Consider the following 20602-nt stretch of genomic DNA (forward strand, 5'->3'; position numbering starts at 1 on the left):
CGGTCTTACCCTCTAAACGGGTCTACACAAACAGTAACGAGTACAGCTTCATTAAATACTGGCATCAGATCAGTACTATCAGCCCAGGGGTCCGTACCATGTGAGAACTGGAAACAGTTAGATTGGTGCATCCCTTGGAAAAAGGAGGATTTTCTTCTTATAAAAAAGAAGAATCCAGAAATCCAAAATTTAAAATTTAAGAAAACTGCATCTCCTAAGAGTATAGAATAATTCACTGACAACTTCATTTACTGCAGGGTGTGAAATAGAATTTCAAATAGAATTTCAGTGCCTATCCACAAACAACCAAAAAAGACACCAGTCAGTTTTCCAAAAGTCCTCAGTCATTAATTTTAATCTTCATTATAGTGCTTTTACTTTTGGGTGATCTTTTTTTTCCCCAAATGCTGGTGTATTTTTTGGTTTTATGACAGCAACAGTGCAGAAGACAGGATGGAGAAGAATTAAAGAAAAGGAGGTGATCATGCACACGACCAAAATATAAAAATAAAACTTACCACAGATGGAAAGCATCTTGCCACCTACATTTATATCATGTCACAATCAGTTCATTAAGACACAAACACTAGCCAGCTCAACCAGCATGCACATGTCCCCAAAACACTGGAAACTGAGTCACATGAATGAGAAGCAAAATATAAAAGTGAAGGTGCTCAATGTCAGGTTTTTCTTCATAAGGCGGGAATGAACTTAACTGTAGCTTTCTGTGTAAGCAGAAATAAAAGCAAGCTAATCCCTGTTCCTACAGTCACAGCAGTCGGAGGTTAGACGACAAACAGAATAAACCAACCAGCACCAACAATCCAGTGCTTAATAAACTAAGTCATGGTGAAAACACAAAGACAGCTCAGGCCTCCCAAAGTAATGTGCAGGTGACTGTGTGCATGCCAGTGGAAACTGTCCAGCGGGTCTCACACCTGTGTCAGGAGTACTGTACTCGGGCCACCAACCTCCCATGTTCTCCCCTTCCATTGGAGTGGTACTCTCTGAGATACTTCGAGGATCCTGAAACGGGGCCTGCCCATGGAGCTCAAAGTCCTCCTGCCAGTGCAAAAGTTTGTTGTAGCAGGGGATTAGATTTTAAGCATTTAGGAAAAAAAGGCAAACTGTTTTTGCAAGTCTACTGTGTACGAGGCAAACAAGATCAAGCAGGCAGGTAGCGAGATTATTCTTCCTCTTTGAATAAAGTAAGCTTCTTGTTCTCTGTTATTAACCAAAAATAGAAAACTGGTATCCATCCATCCATTTTTTTAACTATATATACATTTTTAGACACTAGTAGAGACTAGTCAAGCACAATCCATAGTTGAAAAACTGATCCGTATTTACAGCAGACCTTGTTACCCTCAATTATTTATTTTAGCTCCTTTTCCTCTCCTCCGGCTTATTGCTGAGGTCTGTGTGCTGCTCACATTAGGGATACCTGCTCTCACTGACATCAAGAGCAAAATGTGAAGAAACTGGGTGAAAAGGGGAGATTATGCTATTCTCAATGAAACTCAGACCAGTGAATATCTTTTGGTGTTTAATTGCAGTTAAACTAAAACTATTATTTTTGTTTGCCTTTCTAAAGGATAACGCTCATTTTGCTGATGATTCCATGCATGTAGTGTTCAGCTCCCTGTAAAACCTCGTATTAATGTTAACATGAAAAACACTTCAAAATAACAATCGCAAAAAGGATTTTAAAAAGGCTGTTGTGAAACCGTTTTTTCTAGAAGGTCTGCCCTGAGCTGCAGGATTTGATCTGAACAGGATTTATTTCATAAAGAAAATGTTGCAAGACTCAGCTTCTGAAAATAACTGCAGACTGGTTGATATTAAGCTGTACAGTTAGCCCCGCTCATTCTTCAGCAAATGTCTGAGGCTGTGCTGGTATAACCATGATACAGCCACAGAAACGTCTATAATAAGAGCCGCCTACCTGCAGACTTCGCTGGGATGGAAGCGCCAGCTTCTTGGCCCTGTGCTGGTCGAGCCCCCGAGCTTGAGCCAACTCCTCCTCCAACTCCTGCTGCCGAGTGACCAGTGCTGGATCGGAGCAGCCAGGAAAGAACCAGTCATCCTCAATCAGTTTTGTGCCACAGGGAAAGGGGAATGATGGGTTGGATTGAGGGTGTATTTACGGATGGGAAGTGAGTTTAAAGTGGACTAGACAGAATTATCATAGTGTGGAACAGGATAATGTTTTTGAAGACAGGATGACAGAGATGGAGAGTTGACAAGAAGTATGATGGCATGAATGATGCTGGTGGTTTGGTGAGACACTTTCAACACCACAAACATACTCTGTGACAAAAAAACAGTTTAATCCAATAGTATAGGCAACGGGAGCGACAGTAAGACTGCAAGAGAAGTACAGCAATGACAAGAACTGAGGATGGAGAAATGGAAAGTTACTCCAGGTGTTTATGCACTTGTGTATTTGCATAAGGTAGTGAACCTGAGAAACACTTCAAAAGCAGCATTCTGGTCAGAGCCATGCACACCTAATTTGCATAGCAAAGAAACACACATTTAAACAAGTGGGAAACAGGGAGGAAGGAGAAAACCCATCTTTATGAGTCACATTCAAAGCGAGTGCTTCATCACTCTGTCTTCGAAATGAAGAGCAGATAGAAACACCAGGCAGGTGCATATCTGAGGGGACTCTGATGGTGCTTTGACTTGTATTTTCATTTAGCAGCAAAGGATTCAAGAAGGGCAACGTCAAAATGATTACAACTAAACATGTTCCCATCTGTTTTGTGACGACAGGCCAATTTTTGACACGTTGGGAGGAAAAAGGGGGGCAGCTCGTAGCAAAGGGTGGGGCAGGAAAAGGAAAGGAGTTCTGTGTGTTAACCGCGGTCAGTGTGGGTTCAGTGCACAAGCAGATTTAAACTAAAATGTATCAACCTAATTTTAACAGCGTAGCCAAAACAACCATGACCCTCTGCAGCAGAATAGAGCCAGTCTGCCACATGCTGGGCATTTCACCCACACTGACTACAGCAGAGCAGATTACAGTAAAGCACATGCAAGTTCAGCAGAAACGTGAGCATTATGCATGATTATGCATCAAGTCAAAAAAGTGCTGTGAAGTCTTATTACTAAAAATCAGCTGGTCTCAGGTCAGCTTTGTTTCTAGTGAAAAGCTGTGAAAAACATCAAATTCATCATTTAATCCATAATGTTAAGTAGTCATCTACACAGAGAGCTATCGATGTGAATATGCTAGGTAGGATTTTTTAAAAAGTGAACTTAACTCCCTAATATTTCACAGCAAAGACCTCTTTGCTGTCAAAATCATTGTGCATCATAATCCAACGTTTTAACAGCATCATTGACCCACACAGTACTGACTAACGTCTGCAGCAGACTTTAATCTGCACTGGTGAGCTGATATGTGCAAGTATATAGAAAATCAACTTGCAGATCGTCTTTAATGGGAGATTGGCCAATTTGAAATCTGGTAAGACCTTTTCACATTAATGAGTTAATTCATGGAACTTAACGATCTCACCCTGTAGCCGCTAATAAGCATCAAGTTTGATACTTCTTAATTCAAATACATGAATATGAAACCAACATCACAGCAAATCACAGAAGACCCGCTGACAAAGGAGTATTTGCAGCTCATCATGAGTTAGAGCGCATGCTTCAATAGTAACTTTATCTGAATAAAATGACCAACATTACACCAGTGAGCAAGACTCAGATGAACTCTCTTTAAACTCAGTATGAAAAAGCACAAATTGTTTTCCTAAAATTGATTTTGGTTTTCTGTCACACATGGATGAAATGTCAGTGAAGTGGAACACGCGGCTCGACAAAACTCAAATTACCTTTTTTGCAGGGTTTTTATTGATTTATGAGGTTGACCCTTATTATTTGAGATCACGTCATTATTGTCAACTACACTTGATTGATTCATGAAACTAATACGCTGTGACACCACTAATCAAAATCAGGAGGAACAATTAGTACGTAAGAGACCATCAGCCATTTTTCTTTGAGTATGATGTTGGCTTCATCTAACTAGGATTAAAGACTCTCATTTGCATGTTTACCACTGTGATAACATTCTAGATTATTCAAGCAGCGCTTTGGATTTTATAACAGCAGTATCATGTGATAAAACTGCATTAAAAAATATATACTCCCGTGTTAAAACCAAAAAAAAAAACCTGATACGTTTTGTAATAAACGTTTCCAGATTTACAATAATGAGCTTAACTGAAGCTTGATTCTTATTGCTGACAAAAATCCAGCCTGTAATAATGAGGCTTGTGCATATTTTAAAAGCTAACTAACATTTTAGGATCACTCACTTAAAGATAATACCTGCTATGTCTGTCTCTGACAAGCTGAGTGGGACTATGTTGCTGAGCAGTAATACAGATGTTTCACAGATGTTTCACATTTCTGAGTATGAAATGTGCCATCTGAAGCAGAGGTGGCATGCATATTTTCACATTTAAAAACAACAACAAACAAACAGAAAACAAAAACAAAACAAATATCCAAATCCCCAAATTGAAAAGCACAAATACCTACACAATGACCGAGTATCTGAGGGCACTTGTGCATAGCTCTACTAAGCCAGGTGTGTCTGTCTGTATGGAGAATAGGCTCTGGTGTCAGCCTTGTAGCTCTGATGAGGTTATATGCATTAGTCTTTTTAATAGGGTTAGTGCAAACCTACCATCCCACCACAATAGAGCAGCAATTTTCTTTAATTATATTTGAGACCAGTTCATTATTGTTGGTGATTTCAGATATCTTAGCACACCAGAAATCAAAAGTTGAGAAGAAGAAACAGAAAGACAGAAGAAAACAAAAGGGTAAAGAATGGAAAAGAACAACACGGGACAGAGAAAGGAAGAGACTAAACTAAACAGCAGACTCGAACGTGCAGCATGACACTGTACTGCCTGTCGTTTCCACCAGCAAATGCAAAATTCAGGGAAACTCCAGGCAGTACAGTGTGCACGAGCTGCACTGGAGGTTTGGAGGAGCCTGCATGCACAAAACTGATGGGAAACTGTTCTGGGTGGCTGCTCCCATCCCTGGAGCAGGGGCTGGACAGGGAGAGTGGGGAGGGGGTGGAGGTCCATGAGATGGGAGGCAGCACAGAGTAAACCAAATCTCGCCAATGACAACAGTGAGGATGGGGAAAAATGAAGAAAACAAAGTACTGTTCAGTCAAACAACACATGACGAAAATGGTAAAACAAGCTAGCTCTATGAGAAAAACAAAGTGTGTGAAATATATTTGAAATAATTCCAATTAGTCCAGTCCTCTCCAGACTGAAGTTGACTCAGAGTTGATCAAACATTAACCCTCTGGGGTCCAGGGTATAACTGGCTGTTTTTGACTACTTTTGATTTTACGTCTATATTTCACCTTTAAACACGGTTTATCTTGCCTGTTTGGTATCATTCTTTTCAGCAATCTACCTTTGGAGGCTTTTTTGGAGCAACTGTGACATTCACTAGTAGAACTGACACACAAAACAAAACAACGACTACACTACACACTAAGTACACACTAACTATAGCCTCCGAACACGCTAAACATCACAAATCTCTCACATGTGAAAACTCGCTCTCTCTCCTAAAACTTCCCCCTCTTCCTAAACAACCAAGTGCCACATGTTGCCATATAAGTTTTTTGATTGGTCAACATGGTACACTTTAACACCAATAGAAAAGGGGTGTTTTTACTTTTTTTTTTTTTTAATTTTGCTCGCAAGCAGAGAGTGTTTGCTAGCGCTCTCCTTAGAAAATGACATTTTTACCGTTCTTTCCCACAGTAAACACCACTGTAGTTTTTATCTTAACTCTGGTTTTACGTGCCCTATCACCACAATTTAAAAACTGGTGTATGGTTCTAAGTCTGCACTTTCGACCCAAGTGGAAATGGAGACTGTGGGTCGCTGCATCTGAACTGAACTAAAGTTTCCCCAAAACCACAGCTACCACTAAGGTAACTTGACTCTGACAGAACCCCGTGATCCACATTTGTGTTAACAAACAAAATGCCAAAAATGTAGACATCAGAGTTTGTGTTTTATAGTAACACTAAGTTCCTTTTTAGATGCTAACAGAGGATGTGTACTCTGATATACTAACGGGTTTAAGAATGACTAAATAATTAAAGTCGAATTTTGAGGAACAGAAATACAGAACAACTTTAAAGTATTAAAGAACAGGTTTTACTACTGTCGTATTAAGTACTGCGAGTCTTTTCTTGCATTTATGAAAAAGTTTTGTTTTTAGGTTCCTCACATATATGAATGTCAGCAGACGTGTGTCGTTATTTCACACTGGCTGAGGATTTATGAGCAGATTAACTGTGACTCTGATGTTCACCCTGCTTCTACCTCCTAGCTATAACTGATCCCACCATCATTAGCTAGTTTGATCTAAATGAGTTTGACTCATCCTCCAGTAAAAGTCTTACCCTCTCTTTCCTCCTCCATGTGGCTGATACGGAGGGACAAGGCAGCCTTCTCCTCCCTGGCCCGGTCTCTGGCACTGACCACCTCAGCTACCATCTCCTGCCACTCCAGCACCTGGCTCTGAGTGTCATCAGCGCTGCCTGATTCACTTGCCTACGTTCAGCAGGTGCAAAAAGGGATAAGAGACCATCCGTGAGTATTAAATGTAAAACAAAAGCAGCAGGTTTAAGAAAGCGTTTGGGTGCTGGACCTGAGAGGCAGCCCTCTTGGTGAACTGCTCCAAGTCTGCCTGTAGTGTCCTCTGTTGCTCCTCATACACCACCAACTTTGCCTCCAGCATTTCTAACGATAACATCGAACAAAAATAATGTTCATTTTTGAACTGAGGATTTCCCTAAAGCATTTTCCAGAAAGTTTAATTTTATTACCGTTTTTTGCTTTAACCTCCTCGTATTGCTCCACCTTCCAAAGGTTTTCTTCTCTCTCCTCCTCGAGTGCAGTGATGCGACTCCGCAGGGCAGTCAGGTCTGGGGGAGCAACTCCAGCCTAAATAGAGTCAAACGTGTCTGTTTACTTGGCAGCTTTGCTTACCAAAGGACTTTCAGCATTTTGACGCGTTTTCAATTTTCACTCTGGATAACAAACTGAAAACGGCGTCCTGCAGACGATCGGCTGATATAAAAGGAAAACGGATAACGTGACGGATGCTGCATCAGCTTTATGGTCATGACGAGCAGCGCGAGCAGTAACGAGCTCAAATCTAAAAACAGGTATCGTTTTAACAACGCCAAAGAGAAAGCGATCTCTCTCCCTACAACTCAGAACAGTGTCATATCCTGTAAGACACAGTGTTACATGATTTAACACTGTGAAATGAACTCTAAATCTACAAACAGTGGTCCCTCGCTGGTTCTCCTGTCGCGGCTTCGCTGTTTCCCGGATTTTTTTGTGCAATTTTCCATGGTTTTTAATTTATTTATTTATTTATTTATTACAGCGCTTTATGTTCTGCGTCCTGATTGGCTGTAGACCACTGTCAATCACTCTCCTCCGTGCTGTGTCTCCTGTACTTTACAGAACGCGTTCAGTTTGTCAAATCTACATAAATCTCTGATCGCCAGCAGTGTGGCTCTGAAGTGCTGGACTTTTTGTTTGTAAGTTTTCTCCCCAACAAAAACAATCTCGACGAAACGCTTTGGACCGTCAAAGGCAGCTGCTGTTGGTTTCGTTCTATAACACTGGACTTATTTTTCTATGAAAGTTTGAAGTTTGTGTTTAAACAAGAGAGAAAAGTGTGAAAATGTTCATGCCTGTCTGAGAAAAGCGTATAAAGTGTGTAGTGAGGGGTTTAAAACAGCTATAATAATTGTAAAAAACATAAAGTTGGCTACTTTGCGTATTTTACCTGTCGCGGGTTATTTTTAGAACGTAACTCCCGCGCTAAACGAGGGAGCGCTGTAGTATAGTACACCATAAACATCTACATTTCTATGTTTTATTGATAAAGATTGCATACAATTGTAACATTTATACTTGAATAACTGCTGGTTTTATCATTCATAGCTCAACAATTAGTGGCTTCTCTTGACTGCAGGAGTTATTTTCTTCAGCAGTGCTGTGCAAACGTTTTGAACAGCCCTTATGTCTTTATGTTTCATGTATGTTTGACCAAAACAGAGTTGTACAAGCCTGAAACCTGAAATCTGGACATCTTTATTCAATACAGCCTGACCTCACTTTTCTTGTTCTGTGAAGGTCACGCCATGACGGTCTTCCACTGGGTTTTTTTTTTCCCCTTTTACTGCACTGGCAGTGAATTTGGGATCTTTGCCATAAGCACAGCACAAAAGCACAAAATGCTTTGTTCATCCGACTTGGACAACTTGAAACCCTCACCTGGCTTCTCTTCAGTTCCTCCTCCAGCTGTCTGATTCGACTTTTAGACCAAGCTTTCATTTTTAGGAACTTGGCCTCTGATCTGCTGGCTTCATCTGTTTTCTGCTTTGCTTGTGCTGCAAAAATAACAAAAGAAAAGGTTTGAAGCACTGAAAGAATTTGAAAATGTCCTCATGTTCTGCTGCATTTTGTGAACAAACTAAAAATTCCCAGGATGTACATGGGAAAACGACACAAACTGACCTCTGAAGGAGTTCAGATAAATCATCAAAATGAAGAACCAACCTTCCAGCTCAGCTATCCTCTGGATGGAAGCTGAATCTGTGAGCACATTTCCACTTCCTGATGCCTCCTGACTGGCAGGTGGTGCTGCTGCCTGGGCTCTCCTCAGGTCCTCCAGCTGCCTCATGAGATCCTGTTGGGTTTGATCCAGCTGTGCTTGATGCTGCTCGGTCATTCGCTGCACCTCTGCCTGCTGCTTCTCCATCAGGTCACGGAGTTGTGCTCGCATCACATGCTTCTCTGCCTCCATTTTGGATTCAAGGCTCTCTCGCTCAACTTGTAGCCTCTGCAGCCGCTCTGAGAGTTCCTGCGTGGACAAAGTATTTGTTCCACATAAGTTTCAAGGTGTCATTATTTCAAGAGAGGTTGAAGAATGTCTACGAAACAACAATAGAGAATGTTCTATAGGCTGAATGAAAAGTGTCTGTCTGAAACAAGCTGTTTTAGCCCCTCCCCCTGAGCTCGCTACATGTAAGCAACATTAGGGATATTTCTTCTCTGGTCTGAAAACGAGTGTTTACAACAGTCTGAAGCTGCGTTTAAGCTCAAAGACATTTATTAAATATGGAAATTGATCTTTTTGACAGAAAACAAGGAAAAACACCAACGTCTTTATTGAGACGCAAACAGGAGCGGCGAGTCTGCTAACCTTTATCTGCTGATCTCTCCCGTCCACCTCTCCCTGGAGAACATCAATGACCTGAGTTTTACCCAGCAGCACTTCCTCTTTCTCATGAAGCTTCTGTTTTAGAGCCTTCAGAAGCTGAAAAGGAAAGCACAGATTCACAAACAACACAAAAATTCCAACTTCTTTTAGTTGCATGAACTCCTGACTGTCTGTGTTACCTGCTCCAAGTCTGCACTGGCATCTGACTTGGCTGCTAGCTTGAAGAGCTCCTGTTCATGCATCTGGTTGATCTCCATCAGCTGGCTGTCCTTCTGAATGATGATGTCTTTGAATGTCTGGATCTATAAACAAGCACACGACTCATTGTGAACCCGAGACAGCTAAATTCTACAAAAGAAGCTGTATTGTCCTCTTTGAAAACCTACATTCTGCTTGTACATGCTCTCCTTTTGGCTGTACTGCTCTTCTCTGTAGCCAGCAGGTCTTTGAGGCTGTCTGTCTGCTCCTGCAGCAAACTGTAGCGCTCCTCTGCTTCCCCCACTTTCTTAGTCAAGCTCTGTACCAGCAACTGCAGCTCCTGCATCGCCCCGCCGTCCTCAGCCTGGGGGGACAGAACACATGAGTGACAGTGACCACATCTCTGAGAAAATGCAAGACATCGCCTGTTGTGACTCAGCTGTAATCCATTTTCTTCTACTTTTCTAACTTTGTCTGCCTATTATTAACACGTGCAATATTTAGAAAAAAGCAGTGAGATGATTCTACATGCTCAAAGCATTTATGACCTTCTGTGGTGGTGCAGGTGTGATGGGCTGATCTCCAGCCAGCGCTGTTTGCAGGTGGACAATGTAGGCCTCTTTTTCTGCCAGTTTCTTGTCCTTCTCTGTCAGCATAGCGTCCATTTCTTCACCACGCTGCCGCTGAGACTCCAACTCCTTCATCTACACAAAGTATTGGTCAGAAAAATTAGATTTCAAAGTGTAAGCGTACACCTAGGGCTGTTCGATATAACGATATATATTGGATGACGATATAAAAACGTCTGTCGTTTGATTTTACGCTATCGTTTGTTTCGTGGTGTCGCAAAATAAACTGTTTACGGTAATATTTCTTCATGGTTCTGATGTCACTGTAGTAAAGTTCTCTCTTTCTCTTATATTTAATATAACCACACTACGGACGGACAAGCGTTTGTTTTTATGCGTTGTCGTTAGCAACAACGACGGTAAAACCACCGCGTGTCCGCTTGTTTATGTTCCACATAAACCTTTCAGAATAAAGCTCAAGATCCTGTTGAGACTTAAACTGAGTCACGTGAAAGAGCAGATTATTTACGGATGAGAAGTAAACAAAGAGCCGCCAGGTGCTAAAAAAATAAACCTTAGACTCAAACATTAGAACGGGCTTTTCCCCGCAGCACGCCGTGTAATAAATACTCACAAAGAAAACGGCGCCGTTACAACTTATATCTAAAAATGTATTGTTTCATGCATTGGTTAAAACACTCGACTCCAGCTACATGACGCGCAGCTGGAAACACTTCACGCAAGTCGAGATTCACAGAATTGACAGAAAATGTTACATTTTTGTGATTTATATCGTTATCGGACGATAGAATTCTTATATCGGGATATGAGGTTTTGGTCATATCGCACAGCCCTACGTACACCTCAGGATATGTCACAACAGAAAAAGAAATGAATACATCCATTTGCTCAGTGGCACCATTGTGGGTGCGCATATTCATGGAGAGGATGATTATTCTGTAACTAAAAGAAGAAATGAAGAAAAAAATATGGAGCCAGGAAAAGTAGAGTAAACTGGATTCATTTTTCCATAAATGTACTGGATTCATCTCTGTCGATACGAGCTGCGTTTCCTGCGGCCATTTCTTTGTTCTCTGCTGAAATTAGCTGCCGTTGCTGTTCTTCTGTTGTGATTATAATTCAAATTAAGAAAGATAAATGTAATTATAAAAAAATAACTTCAAATAATTAAGTGGACGTGGTGGGGACACAGGGTAAGGCTAGTTAGGCCAAGACTAGCACATATGTGTGTTCCAACAATACTCCAAGTAACATCAGTGGGAAATATCTCATTTCCCTTTATCTGGTAGGCATCAGAATCAAAGTATGCTTTACTTTGGTTTCCAGTTCCACATCTCTTTGTCCAAGCTGCTGTTCTAGTTCATCAACCTTCTTCTTCAGCAGGACAATCTTGCCTCGACTGGCTTGCTCTCCTCCTTCTGATGAACCCTAAACATGAAGAAAGCACTTTAACAACCCCAATGGAAACAGAGCAGAAACATGATTCAAATGGGATCCACATAGCATGACTGTGTCTGAGCTTATAAAGCCAATGGTGCACTGAATCGCTGGAAAACGTTTAGTATTTATTCATTTCTACGTTTAACCCTTCAGTTCTGGATGTGTGTGCACATCTCCACCTTTTTGCCGTGTGTTGGTGTGCTCGGCCCCTGCTGCTTCTTCAGCTCCTCGAGCTGTGCCGTCAGAGACGTCACCTTGGCCTTGTTCTGCAGACGCAGTTTGGACAGTTTGGCTTCACAGGCCTCCTTCTCAGCCTGAAAACACAAAGAAGAACTTTAACTCCAGTTTAGTGCTTCGTTACGTCATCAGACCAGATGGTTTAACTGTAATATTTTAGGACACGTTAATAAAAAGTGAACTTTGGCAGCTTTAGATGTGTGTGTGTGTGTGTGTGTGTGTGTGTGTGTGTGTGTGTGTGTGTGTGTGTGTGTGTGTGTGTGGAAGCACAGCAAAGGTTTACAATGCAGGAAATGCTTGCACTCTCCTGTAGCGCGGTTGCTAAATCAAACACATTCCTGTCTTTACTGTGGATTGAAAGGCTTGACTGTTTAATATTTAACACAGTTGATGTTTCTCACTGAAAGATCCAAGTCAGAGAGCAGCTTTAAAAACAGTTTTGACCAATTGTGCCTGCCTCAATATTCCATTTCCCAATCTATGTGATGACTCATAGGATTGAATAATTTAAGCACAGTCCTTATAAATCAAGGAACACCATGCAGAGTCCTGCACACTGGAAAAACTTTCTCATAGACTTAATCTTTGAAAAATGTATCCATCTGTGTACCCACATCCCCTTTTTTTGCTTGATTTTCTATCAAAAACTGAACAATGTTTACATTTTTAGCTATATCTGCACGCTACTCAAGAACACACTGACAGCCCAGCTGAGGCCACCATTTATAAATAGCACGTGTCAGTCTCTATTTAAAACTAACAATTGTACCTTTAGAGGTGGAATTTGCAAACATTCATTCAGAATTTGCTTCTAATCTGATTCTAATACAGTTACAGTTGAGTGTTTGGACAATGGCAAATTTGCCTCTGTGTGCACAAGGGATTTTTAATCAAACAACCAAGATGAAACTCAAGATTTTCAGCTTCAACTCGAGGTGTTTAACCAAAGTCTTGTATCAACAGTTTAGGATTTACAGACATCTGTTCCCTCATCATTCCACGAGAAAGTAAGTAGATAAAAGATATGAAATTGAGTGAACTGAGCACTAAGGTTGAACTTGTATTGTAAAGATTCAATAAGAGAAAGCAAAAACTAAATCGATAAACTGGTACATTCAGCCAATCCATCAAAGCCCAGACATGTCCACTAGCCTATCCAGAGGAACACAGACTTTTTCAGGCCGGCTGAGAATCTCTCCACTGTGTACGGGGTTGACCTGAGGGCCTCCTCCAAGTAGAACATGTACAAAACACCTCACCCAGAAAGCATCAGGTCAGATGCCCAAACCACCTCTCAATATAGAGGAATAGCAGCTCTACGCTTCACACTTACCTTGCAGCAGCAGATTTGAGCAGGCACCTGTCTGCCCAGCCTTCTTCAGAATGATGTCAAAGTTCTGCTGGAGGTGGGAATTAAACTTCATGTGGACCCAGGCCACTGCAACATGCTCCCAGCTAGGGCTGGGCCATATCATACCGTTCACGGTAATACCGGTATAACGTTGGGCAACGATAAGAAAATGAAATACCGCGATAGAATATGGGTAAAACGCACATGCCTTTGTTTACACATGGCGGAAAGAGCATGGCGGCGACGGAGAATGAGAAGGGTGAAAGTGGAACTGGTTTAGCTTTCGTCCGTCAGATACACAACAAAGCACTATTTTTGGTAGCGCATGCTAGCGGGCCGTCGTTATTACCGTGTTGTATGGAAAATACGGCGCACTTAAAATCATCCTTTGATTTTTCTGAAAGTCGACAGAGCCCCTTATAATCCTGTGTGCCTTATGTATGAACTCTGGTTGTGTTTACTGACCTCGAAACGATTTTATGTACACGGCGCTCGAAAATCTGTCAAATGTTTTAGTGCGACTTTGCTAAGCTACGAAGCCGCAGCGCTCGATGGATTGTTGGAGCATTACGGCTATCGTAGGCGTAGACGTACTGCACCTCAACATGATATTACCGTATTGTGTGTGTATAACCTCTTTTTAAGTGTTGTGGATATTATACATGGTTATGCTGAGGATATGTCGGCCAGTTTCCACTGGAAATGCCTTTTGGTTAAACTGTCAGCGAGGAATTTGCACTGTTACATTTTTATATAACTTTAATGGACATAAAAAAAACAGCTGCTTGTTTAAGTGAAAATACATTGATGGGGTTTTTTGCACTAATAAAGTTGTGGAGTCATAAAGTATTTTGTCTAGTGTCAGTTATATCGTCAGTTATATCGTTTTCAAATGTATATCGTGATAAATATTTTTGGTCATATCGCCCTGCTCTACTCCCAGTACACCCTCACTATGTGTTTGGGTGTGTCTAGCCTTTTCAGCACCTTCTGCCAAATCACCCCCAGGTGGTGAACAGGCGACAGTTCAGCTCCTCTCTTCACCCAACTGTCTAACAGTGTAATTCGGTGCATAAGCATAAAGGACAGTCAGGATCCGTTCTCTGACCTGAATACGTAAGGAAATGACTCTCTCGTCCGAAAGACTGTTTCCAAGCCATGTGCTGGGGAGACCCCAACTATATCTAGCTGGTATTGCTAAACCTCACGCACAAGTTCAAGGGGGTTAGGCTATATTCATCCAGGCACCACAGGCTGAGGCCTGCCTAACAGGTTGGGAACCCAGTAACTCGGTCTTGGGCAGAGTGAATCCAACTATTAAAAGCAATCCTTGCATTAAAAATTTTATAAGATTGTCCAATTACTTTTAAACCTGTGAAATGGAGGATGTATGTATCTATGTATCTGTGTATAAAAATAACTAAATAGCTATAACTGCTACAGTAATGCAATACTTTTGTTAAACCCTTGAATAAAGCTGAAAGTTTGCACTCCAATCATATATTGATGGTTTAATTTAAATTCCACTCTGATGATGTTAGGCAAAATTTCAAGAAATATATAATTATCAAAATACTAATGGACCTGACTGTATGATAACAAAAGCTAGCACATGTTTTTCATGGTTTAATCAGAGAAATATGATCCCAGTTTGGCACAACTGGACAACACTGTCCTACCAGATGCACAGCTCTTTATTGGACTAATATTGTAGAAGAAATTGTCCCCACCTTCAGCTGGTCATCTTTGGAGCAAAGAGCTGCATCTTTTTCACGAATCATCTCCTTCAGCTGAGTGACAAGCTGCTCAGTCTGGGTCAGCCTCTCTGCCATTTCTTCCACAGGAATCTCTCCGCCACCAGCATGGCTGGGTGGAGAGCCCGAGCCCTGAGAAGAGACGGACGAGGTGGTGAGTCAGTGAAAGGAACACTGATAATGTTGCAGTGAGTGCCCTCATGTTTATTTGCAACACAAAATGCTGCTTTGTTTAGAAACTGTGTAGAGTATGCAGAGACTGAACATATATATGAGTGAGAAGTATTAGAATGATAATGCAGTAATAGTACTGTAATATTATAATAGAGTGCAGAAAATGTACAATATGATTTGCAAATTGACACTGATTACATCAGTTAGTCAGAACTAATCCGAATGTCAACATATGAGCTATAAAGCAAAGAGGATCCAGATGTGAGGAGCTTTAAGCTTTAACAGTGACTCCGCGCCCTCACAGGCAGCCAAGTCAAAGCCAGCAGTCCCACTGCATAGCTTACACCAGGTTTCCTTTCAGCTAATTTAATGCCTTTTATATAATAATGACACCACGTGAAATGACATGAAATGATTCATCACAGTGTGAAAAATGCTGTCAGGTACATAGAAAGGTTACTCTGTAGCATTTGTAGCAGCTGTGGTTTTGAAAAGGTGATGGAGGCAAAATCTGGAAACAGTCCAGTGTTCCAGTGTGCCAAAGTCTAGCACTTTAAGGGCTTAATGCTTGTGTAATCTTTCAGAATATAGTTTGTTATCGGTGATAATCAGTGATTACTGAGCCTTCGAGGAATGGGAAACGAGCACATGTGTACTTACTCCAGAGCCGGGCTCTCCCTCTTCACCAGAAAACCATTTAAGCATGGTTACTCTTGGACCTGAAACATCAACACAAAAAGTAAATATTCACAGAGTAACAATGTGTCCTCTTTCAGTTCTCTTCAGTGTGTTACAAGAAGAAAATCTGCATGTATTATTCATCACATCTTACGGCACACACCTCTACATCCCATCCCATCTTTTTTCACTGCTATTCAACAATTTGCTCAGTGTAAGTACAAATACTCCCAAGAGGCAGTTTTGTTTTGGTTTTTTATCTTGGTTCTGTATAACGGCAATGAACAGATATTTGTACCATGGTCACCTCGGGCACACCGCTCTGATGGTGAGCCTAAAAGCCCCACCCACCTGCTGTTCAAACTTCTGTTTACAAAGAGTAGAAGAAGAAGGGGTGAACGGGAAGGAGCAGTATATCTTGTTTCAGATAGGATAAAATGAGGGCCTGCATTAAGGCTCAGCAGAAGCTAAATAATGCTTAGATGGAACTGTGAATCATCCAAAGCAATATGCTGGGCTAATTATCTCATTTCTTTCATATCAGCAAGGATTTTGGCATCCAACAACTCTCAAAACAAAACAGTCTAATGAGGATAAAACCATTTCTTTGCATTCACTCGTCACCTCTCTTACAGTGGTGCACTTTTGCCTCTTCAGACTCACTTTTGTTTAGTTCAGGATGAGCCAGGGTGACTCAAAGTCAGCCTTTGTTCAGGAAGGACTACGTGGAAGAAGTACAAGTCATAAGATTTCACTAAGTAAACCTTTAGAAGAACTATTAAAGCCTTGTGGTGATGCAAGTGAGTCAGCTGCTGCCTAGGGTGTGGAGATGGTTGCCCTTATGAAACGGGCTTTATGTCAGAAACGCCATTTAATCTGAGCCTAAAGTTCTCTAAAAAAATGTTTATAATTGACAACAAAAGCCTATAATAATGTAAATGAATTAGAAGGTCAGCGGTCACAGCATTACAGGCAACACAAGACTGTGCTCGCAATGTCCGCTCTTAAAATATTTACTAGCACTCTAGAATATCAGATTGACTGAGGAGTGCAGGAAGGTTTTCAGGTCACCTGAGCTAACAGGATAAAGCTATGCCAAGTCAGACAAGGGGCTGTTTGGATGGTGACCAAGGATAGATTTAAATATAACTGTAAAGACTTTCTAACTTTCCAAAAGGCCATCAGCTGATTTGGAGCAACAAAAGGCATGTCCTTCCTTAAACCCAGACCGACAGGTGTTGATCTTCCACTCAAACCACTGCAAGACTAAATGTAGGCTTAAACTGACCACGACTCGAGGCCCTGTGCTTCACATAGGGCACCAACAGGGTGCATGATCAGCCAAATTCATTCAGCTCGCTGAACCGTCCAACCCACGTGACGCAAGGTGGAAATATCAGGTCAAACTGGTTTTCCGATTCATGCCACAGTGTAGCTTTTCATGAATTTCAGGACTTTTTTAGGTTTCTGCGAATTATACCTACAAACACAAGTTTCAAGCAACAATGAGCCACAAGCAAGAAGAACAACTGAAGTCTGCATGAAGTCTATAACGCAGAATCATTCCCGGTCAGACTGGGAATGTGTGGTATTTTATCCTTAAATCCTCCTAGTGTGCCTAATATATGGAAATTAGGAGCACGGTTTAAGCTACTGCAGGCAAACATTGTTGAAACACAAGCTCGCGTTTATATGGTAATTATACACACACTAAATTCATAATAGAATCGCCATGTTACAGGAGGAAAAATAAGAAATGTAGCGTCTCTAACGTTTGCTCGACATTAGCCGAGCTTGAGTTAGCAACCGGGATCAGCAATTCTTACAACTGACCGTCCCGTACCACAAGTCATCCGACCTCATAACGCTTCGCACTTCGTTCAGCAGCAGGTCTTTAGGGGCTGCCCCGTGCAGGTCGGTCGGGTTTTTTTTTTTAAATGACCAGTTATAGCTAACGCTAATCCAACCAGCTAACTTAATCTTGTCAGCTATGCAGCTACATGCTAACATAGTTAGCTCTGAATTTCATCTTGGCCGCACGAGAAATTCGCTATGTCATGCGTCTTATACCCGGTAAAACATTACTTTCAACAGCTCACCGGGTTCACAAAGTCATGAAGAATCCACTTCAAAGATCGCCACGTTAAACAAATCCTGCAATATTACATTTTTATTCTTCTTGACGACTAAAGTGAAACGGGACAGATTGCTCACGTTTGTCAATAGACAATTGGGATGACAATGCGCATGCGCATTTCTGTTATCTTTGCGGGAGTCCGGAGGGTACCCATCTGTGTATAATTATTAACGAGTTACACATTGCATATAAAAATAATGTATTTGTCCACAATAAAGAAGTTAAGTCTTCCATTAGCTAAACATTTAAATTTAAACACTGGAATAGGCATGCTGTACTCTCCAATCCTTATCAAAGAGAAACCAGCGACCAAGAGAATAATCGTCATACCATTTCCGCTTTCGTTTAAACGGCCCTTTGCTGAACCCTAATTTTGTTGGCAAACAGTGTGTCACCACAATAGTTTTATCAAGCACCACTTTCAATCTGATATTTCTTTTTTTCTCCTTTTTTAAACGATAAAAACTAAAATGACTCTTTGCTTTCTCTAAGTATTTCAACAGATTTCTTTCTGTATTTCAAGAAATCAAAACAACAAAATTCAAATTGTCATCACCTTGCCTTTCTCCCCCCAACCGCTCAACCTTGGTATTCACGTGGTTTGGAGAAAAAGCAAGAGAGGTAAGGTTAGGGTGGTTTGGTGCAGAGGAGTAATAGTGGACATACTGGACAAAGGATGGCGCAACTAGTTAAGAAGAAATAAGGAAGACCAAAGAGAAGATTCATGGATATAGCAAAGAAGAACATGCACAGGTTTGGTATGACAAAAGAGGAGGGACAGGATATGTTGGCAGGATATCCACTATGGCAACCCTTAAAGGGAGCGTGTTGTTAATAATCATTTTTTGTTTTTTTGCGACTAACAGTAAGAACAATACGTTTACATTACATATAAACATACATATAATGTAGGCAGTATGCTGTAACGTATCCAAGGCTACATACAACTGGCTATTTTAAAAATGACCACAGAGGTGTGCAACCTTTTTAATCTGCTTAACTCTGCATTTATCAGTAAAACTCTTTTGGCTATTAACCATTGGTTACAAATTGAGTACAAACACACACATGTACACAGCGTAGATGTGTACATGTGTACAAACTGCTGACCTGAGTGAGTAACTAGTACAGTATGAAAAACGAAGAAAATGCAACATGATGTAAAAAAAAAAAAATATATATATATATATATATATATATATATATATATATATATATATATATATATATATATATATATATATATATGTATATATATATATATATATATATATATATATATAGATAGATAGATAGATAGATAGATAGATAGATAGATAGATAGATAGATAGATAGATAGTTTGATGGCACCAGGTGCAAAATATTCTCCTGTCCTGTCCTATGTCCTCCCACATGTACAGTATGTAGTGTAATTTGTACATAAAGTGACAAATCCACAGATAATTATACCAGTTTTAGTATCTCTCAGCTCCTTGTTTTGGTTAGTTTTTTACCGTATTGCCTGGTTTCATCAGAAAGTTTCTTTTAGTCTCTCTTGCCAAATGATAAAATGGCAGAAATACAACTTGCTGTGAACAAAATATGTTTTATTTTGCTGTAAAAGGGCAAAAGAAGTTGTTGTAATAAGTTTAAATGGATACATTATTACACATGACAAAGATTCCAAGTGCAACAAAGAAACAAAAGTCATGCTCACATTCAGTGTTACGCTGCCTCCTTTGGCACACTCCTGCATGACATAATACAGTGTTATTGTTATCTGTTATTGTCTTTTCTTTAATAATGTTCTTAGACTTTCTGGCAGCACTCTTAGGTGGGAAAAGTTGCATCTGAACAAACTAGAAGACTTCCAGAATGTCCTTTACATATATGACACTAAAGTGGACAAGTTTAACCATAACATACCTCACCGAAGAAGAAACAGCACAGCAGAAACAGTCTATACCAACTGTCAAGCACACAGTGGTGGAGGGGTGATGATTTGGGCTTGGATCACTTGCAGTCATGGAAAACTCTGTGTTCCAAAGTGTTCTAGTGTCAAATGTGAGGCCATCTATCCAAGAGCTAAAGCTTGGCTAAAACTGGGTCATACAACAGAACACGGATCCAAGCACACCAGCACATAAAGGCTAAAAAAGAAGGTGTCAAAGTTTTGACTCAGCACAGTTAAAATTCAGACCTCAGTCTGAGTGAACTGCTGTGCATAAATTATTTACTTGCAAACCTCAATCAACACTATTGTAAAGAAGTGTTGGTCAAAATCCCTCAACAGAGAATGGATAGATTGATAAATTCACACAGTGAATAATTCCTTGAAGTTATTGCTGTGAAAAGAAGACCCGCCTGTGCCTCAATTTTATTCTGCAACCTAGACATCCACATTACTCACACTCTCACATAACACATACATATAGGGCCTTGGGGGTGGGCACATTTTACAGCATCCAGAGGATGGTCGGTGTATTCCAACCCACCTCTGGCGCTGGTGCCCTACCCTCAATTTTAAATGCATATAGACACTGAGGGTTTTTGGGAGGAGCCGTGCTGCTCTCTGATAGGAAGCAGGAACCATGCTCTCCTGTGTTTTAAATGCACTTTAGAACAGCACACAGCAACACTACATATGAGCGGGCAGGAAAAAAAAGAAAAGAAGACCCGCAGGCTAACAATGACTCTATAACTCTACAGAGTCCTATCAGAAATGTCTTTTTCACATGACTGTAAGTATCT

General features: G+C 40.8%; 1 protein-coding gene across 1 annotated transcript in view; it reads right to left on the reverse strand.

Annotated features, from left to right (window-relative positions):
• The window catches only part of LOC308398393 (uncharacterized protein), a 38653-nt gene extending 20668 nt beyond the window's left edge, over positions 1-17985 (reverse strand). The window contains 17 exon segments of the mRNA XM_080884988.1: positions 939-1062; positions 1946-2097; positions 6470-6620; positions 6718-6809; positions 6896-7013; positions 8364-8479; positions 8649-8952; positions 9295-9408; positions 9492-9614; positions 9699-9736; positions 9739-9874; positions 10059-10214; positions 11415-11528; positions 11720-11854; positions 14859-15014; positions 15717-15775; positions 17834-17985. Coding sequence (XP_080741114.1) covers positions 939-1062; positions 1946-2097; positions 6470-6620; positions 6718-6809; positions 6896-7013; positions 8364-8479; positions 8649-8952; positions 9295-9408; positions 9492-9614; positions 9699-9736; positions 9739-9874; positions 10059-10214; positions 11415-11528; positions 11720-11854; positions 14859-15014; positions 15717-15761 — 2074 coding nt within the window. The 5' untranslated portion in view covers positions 15762-15775; positions 17834-17985.
• Between the last annotated feature and the right edge of the window lie 2617 nt (positions 17986-20602).

Source organism: Rhamphochromis sp. 'chilingali' (genome assembly GCF_963969265.1).
Source record: "Rhamphochromis sp. 'chilingali' genome assembly, chromosome: 6".
Lineage (NCBI taxonomy): Eukaryota > Metazoa > Chordata > Actinopteri > Cichliformes > Cichlidae > Rhamphochromis > Rhamphochromis sp. 'chilingali'.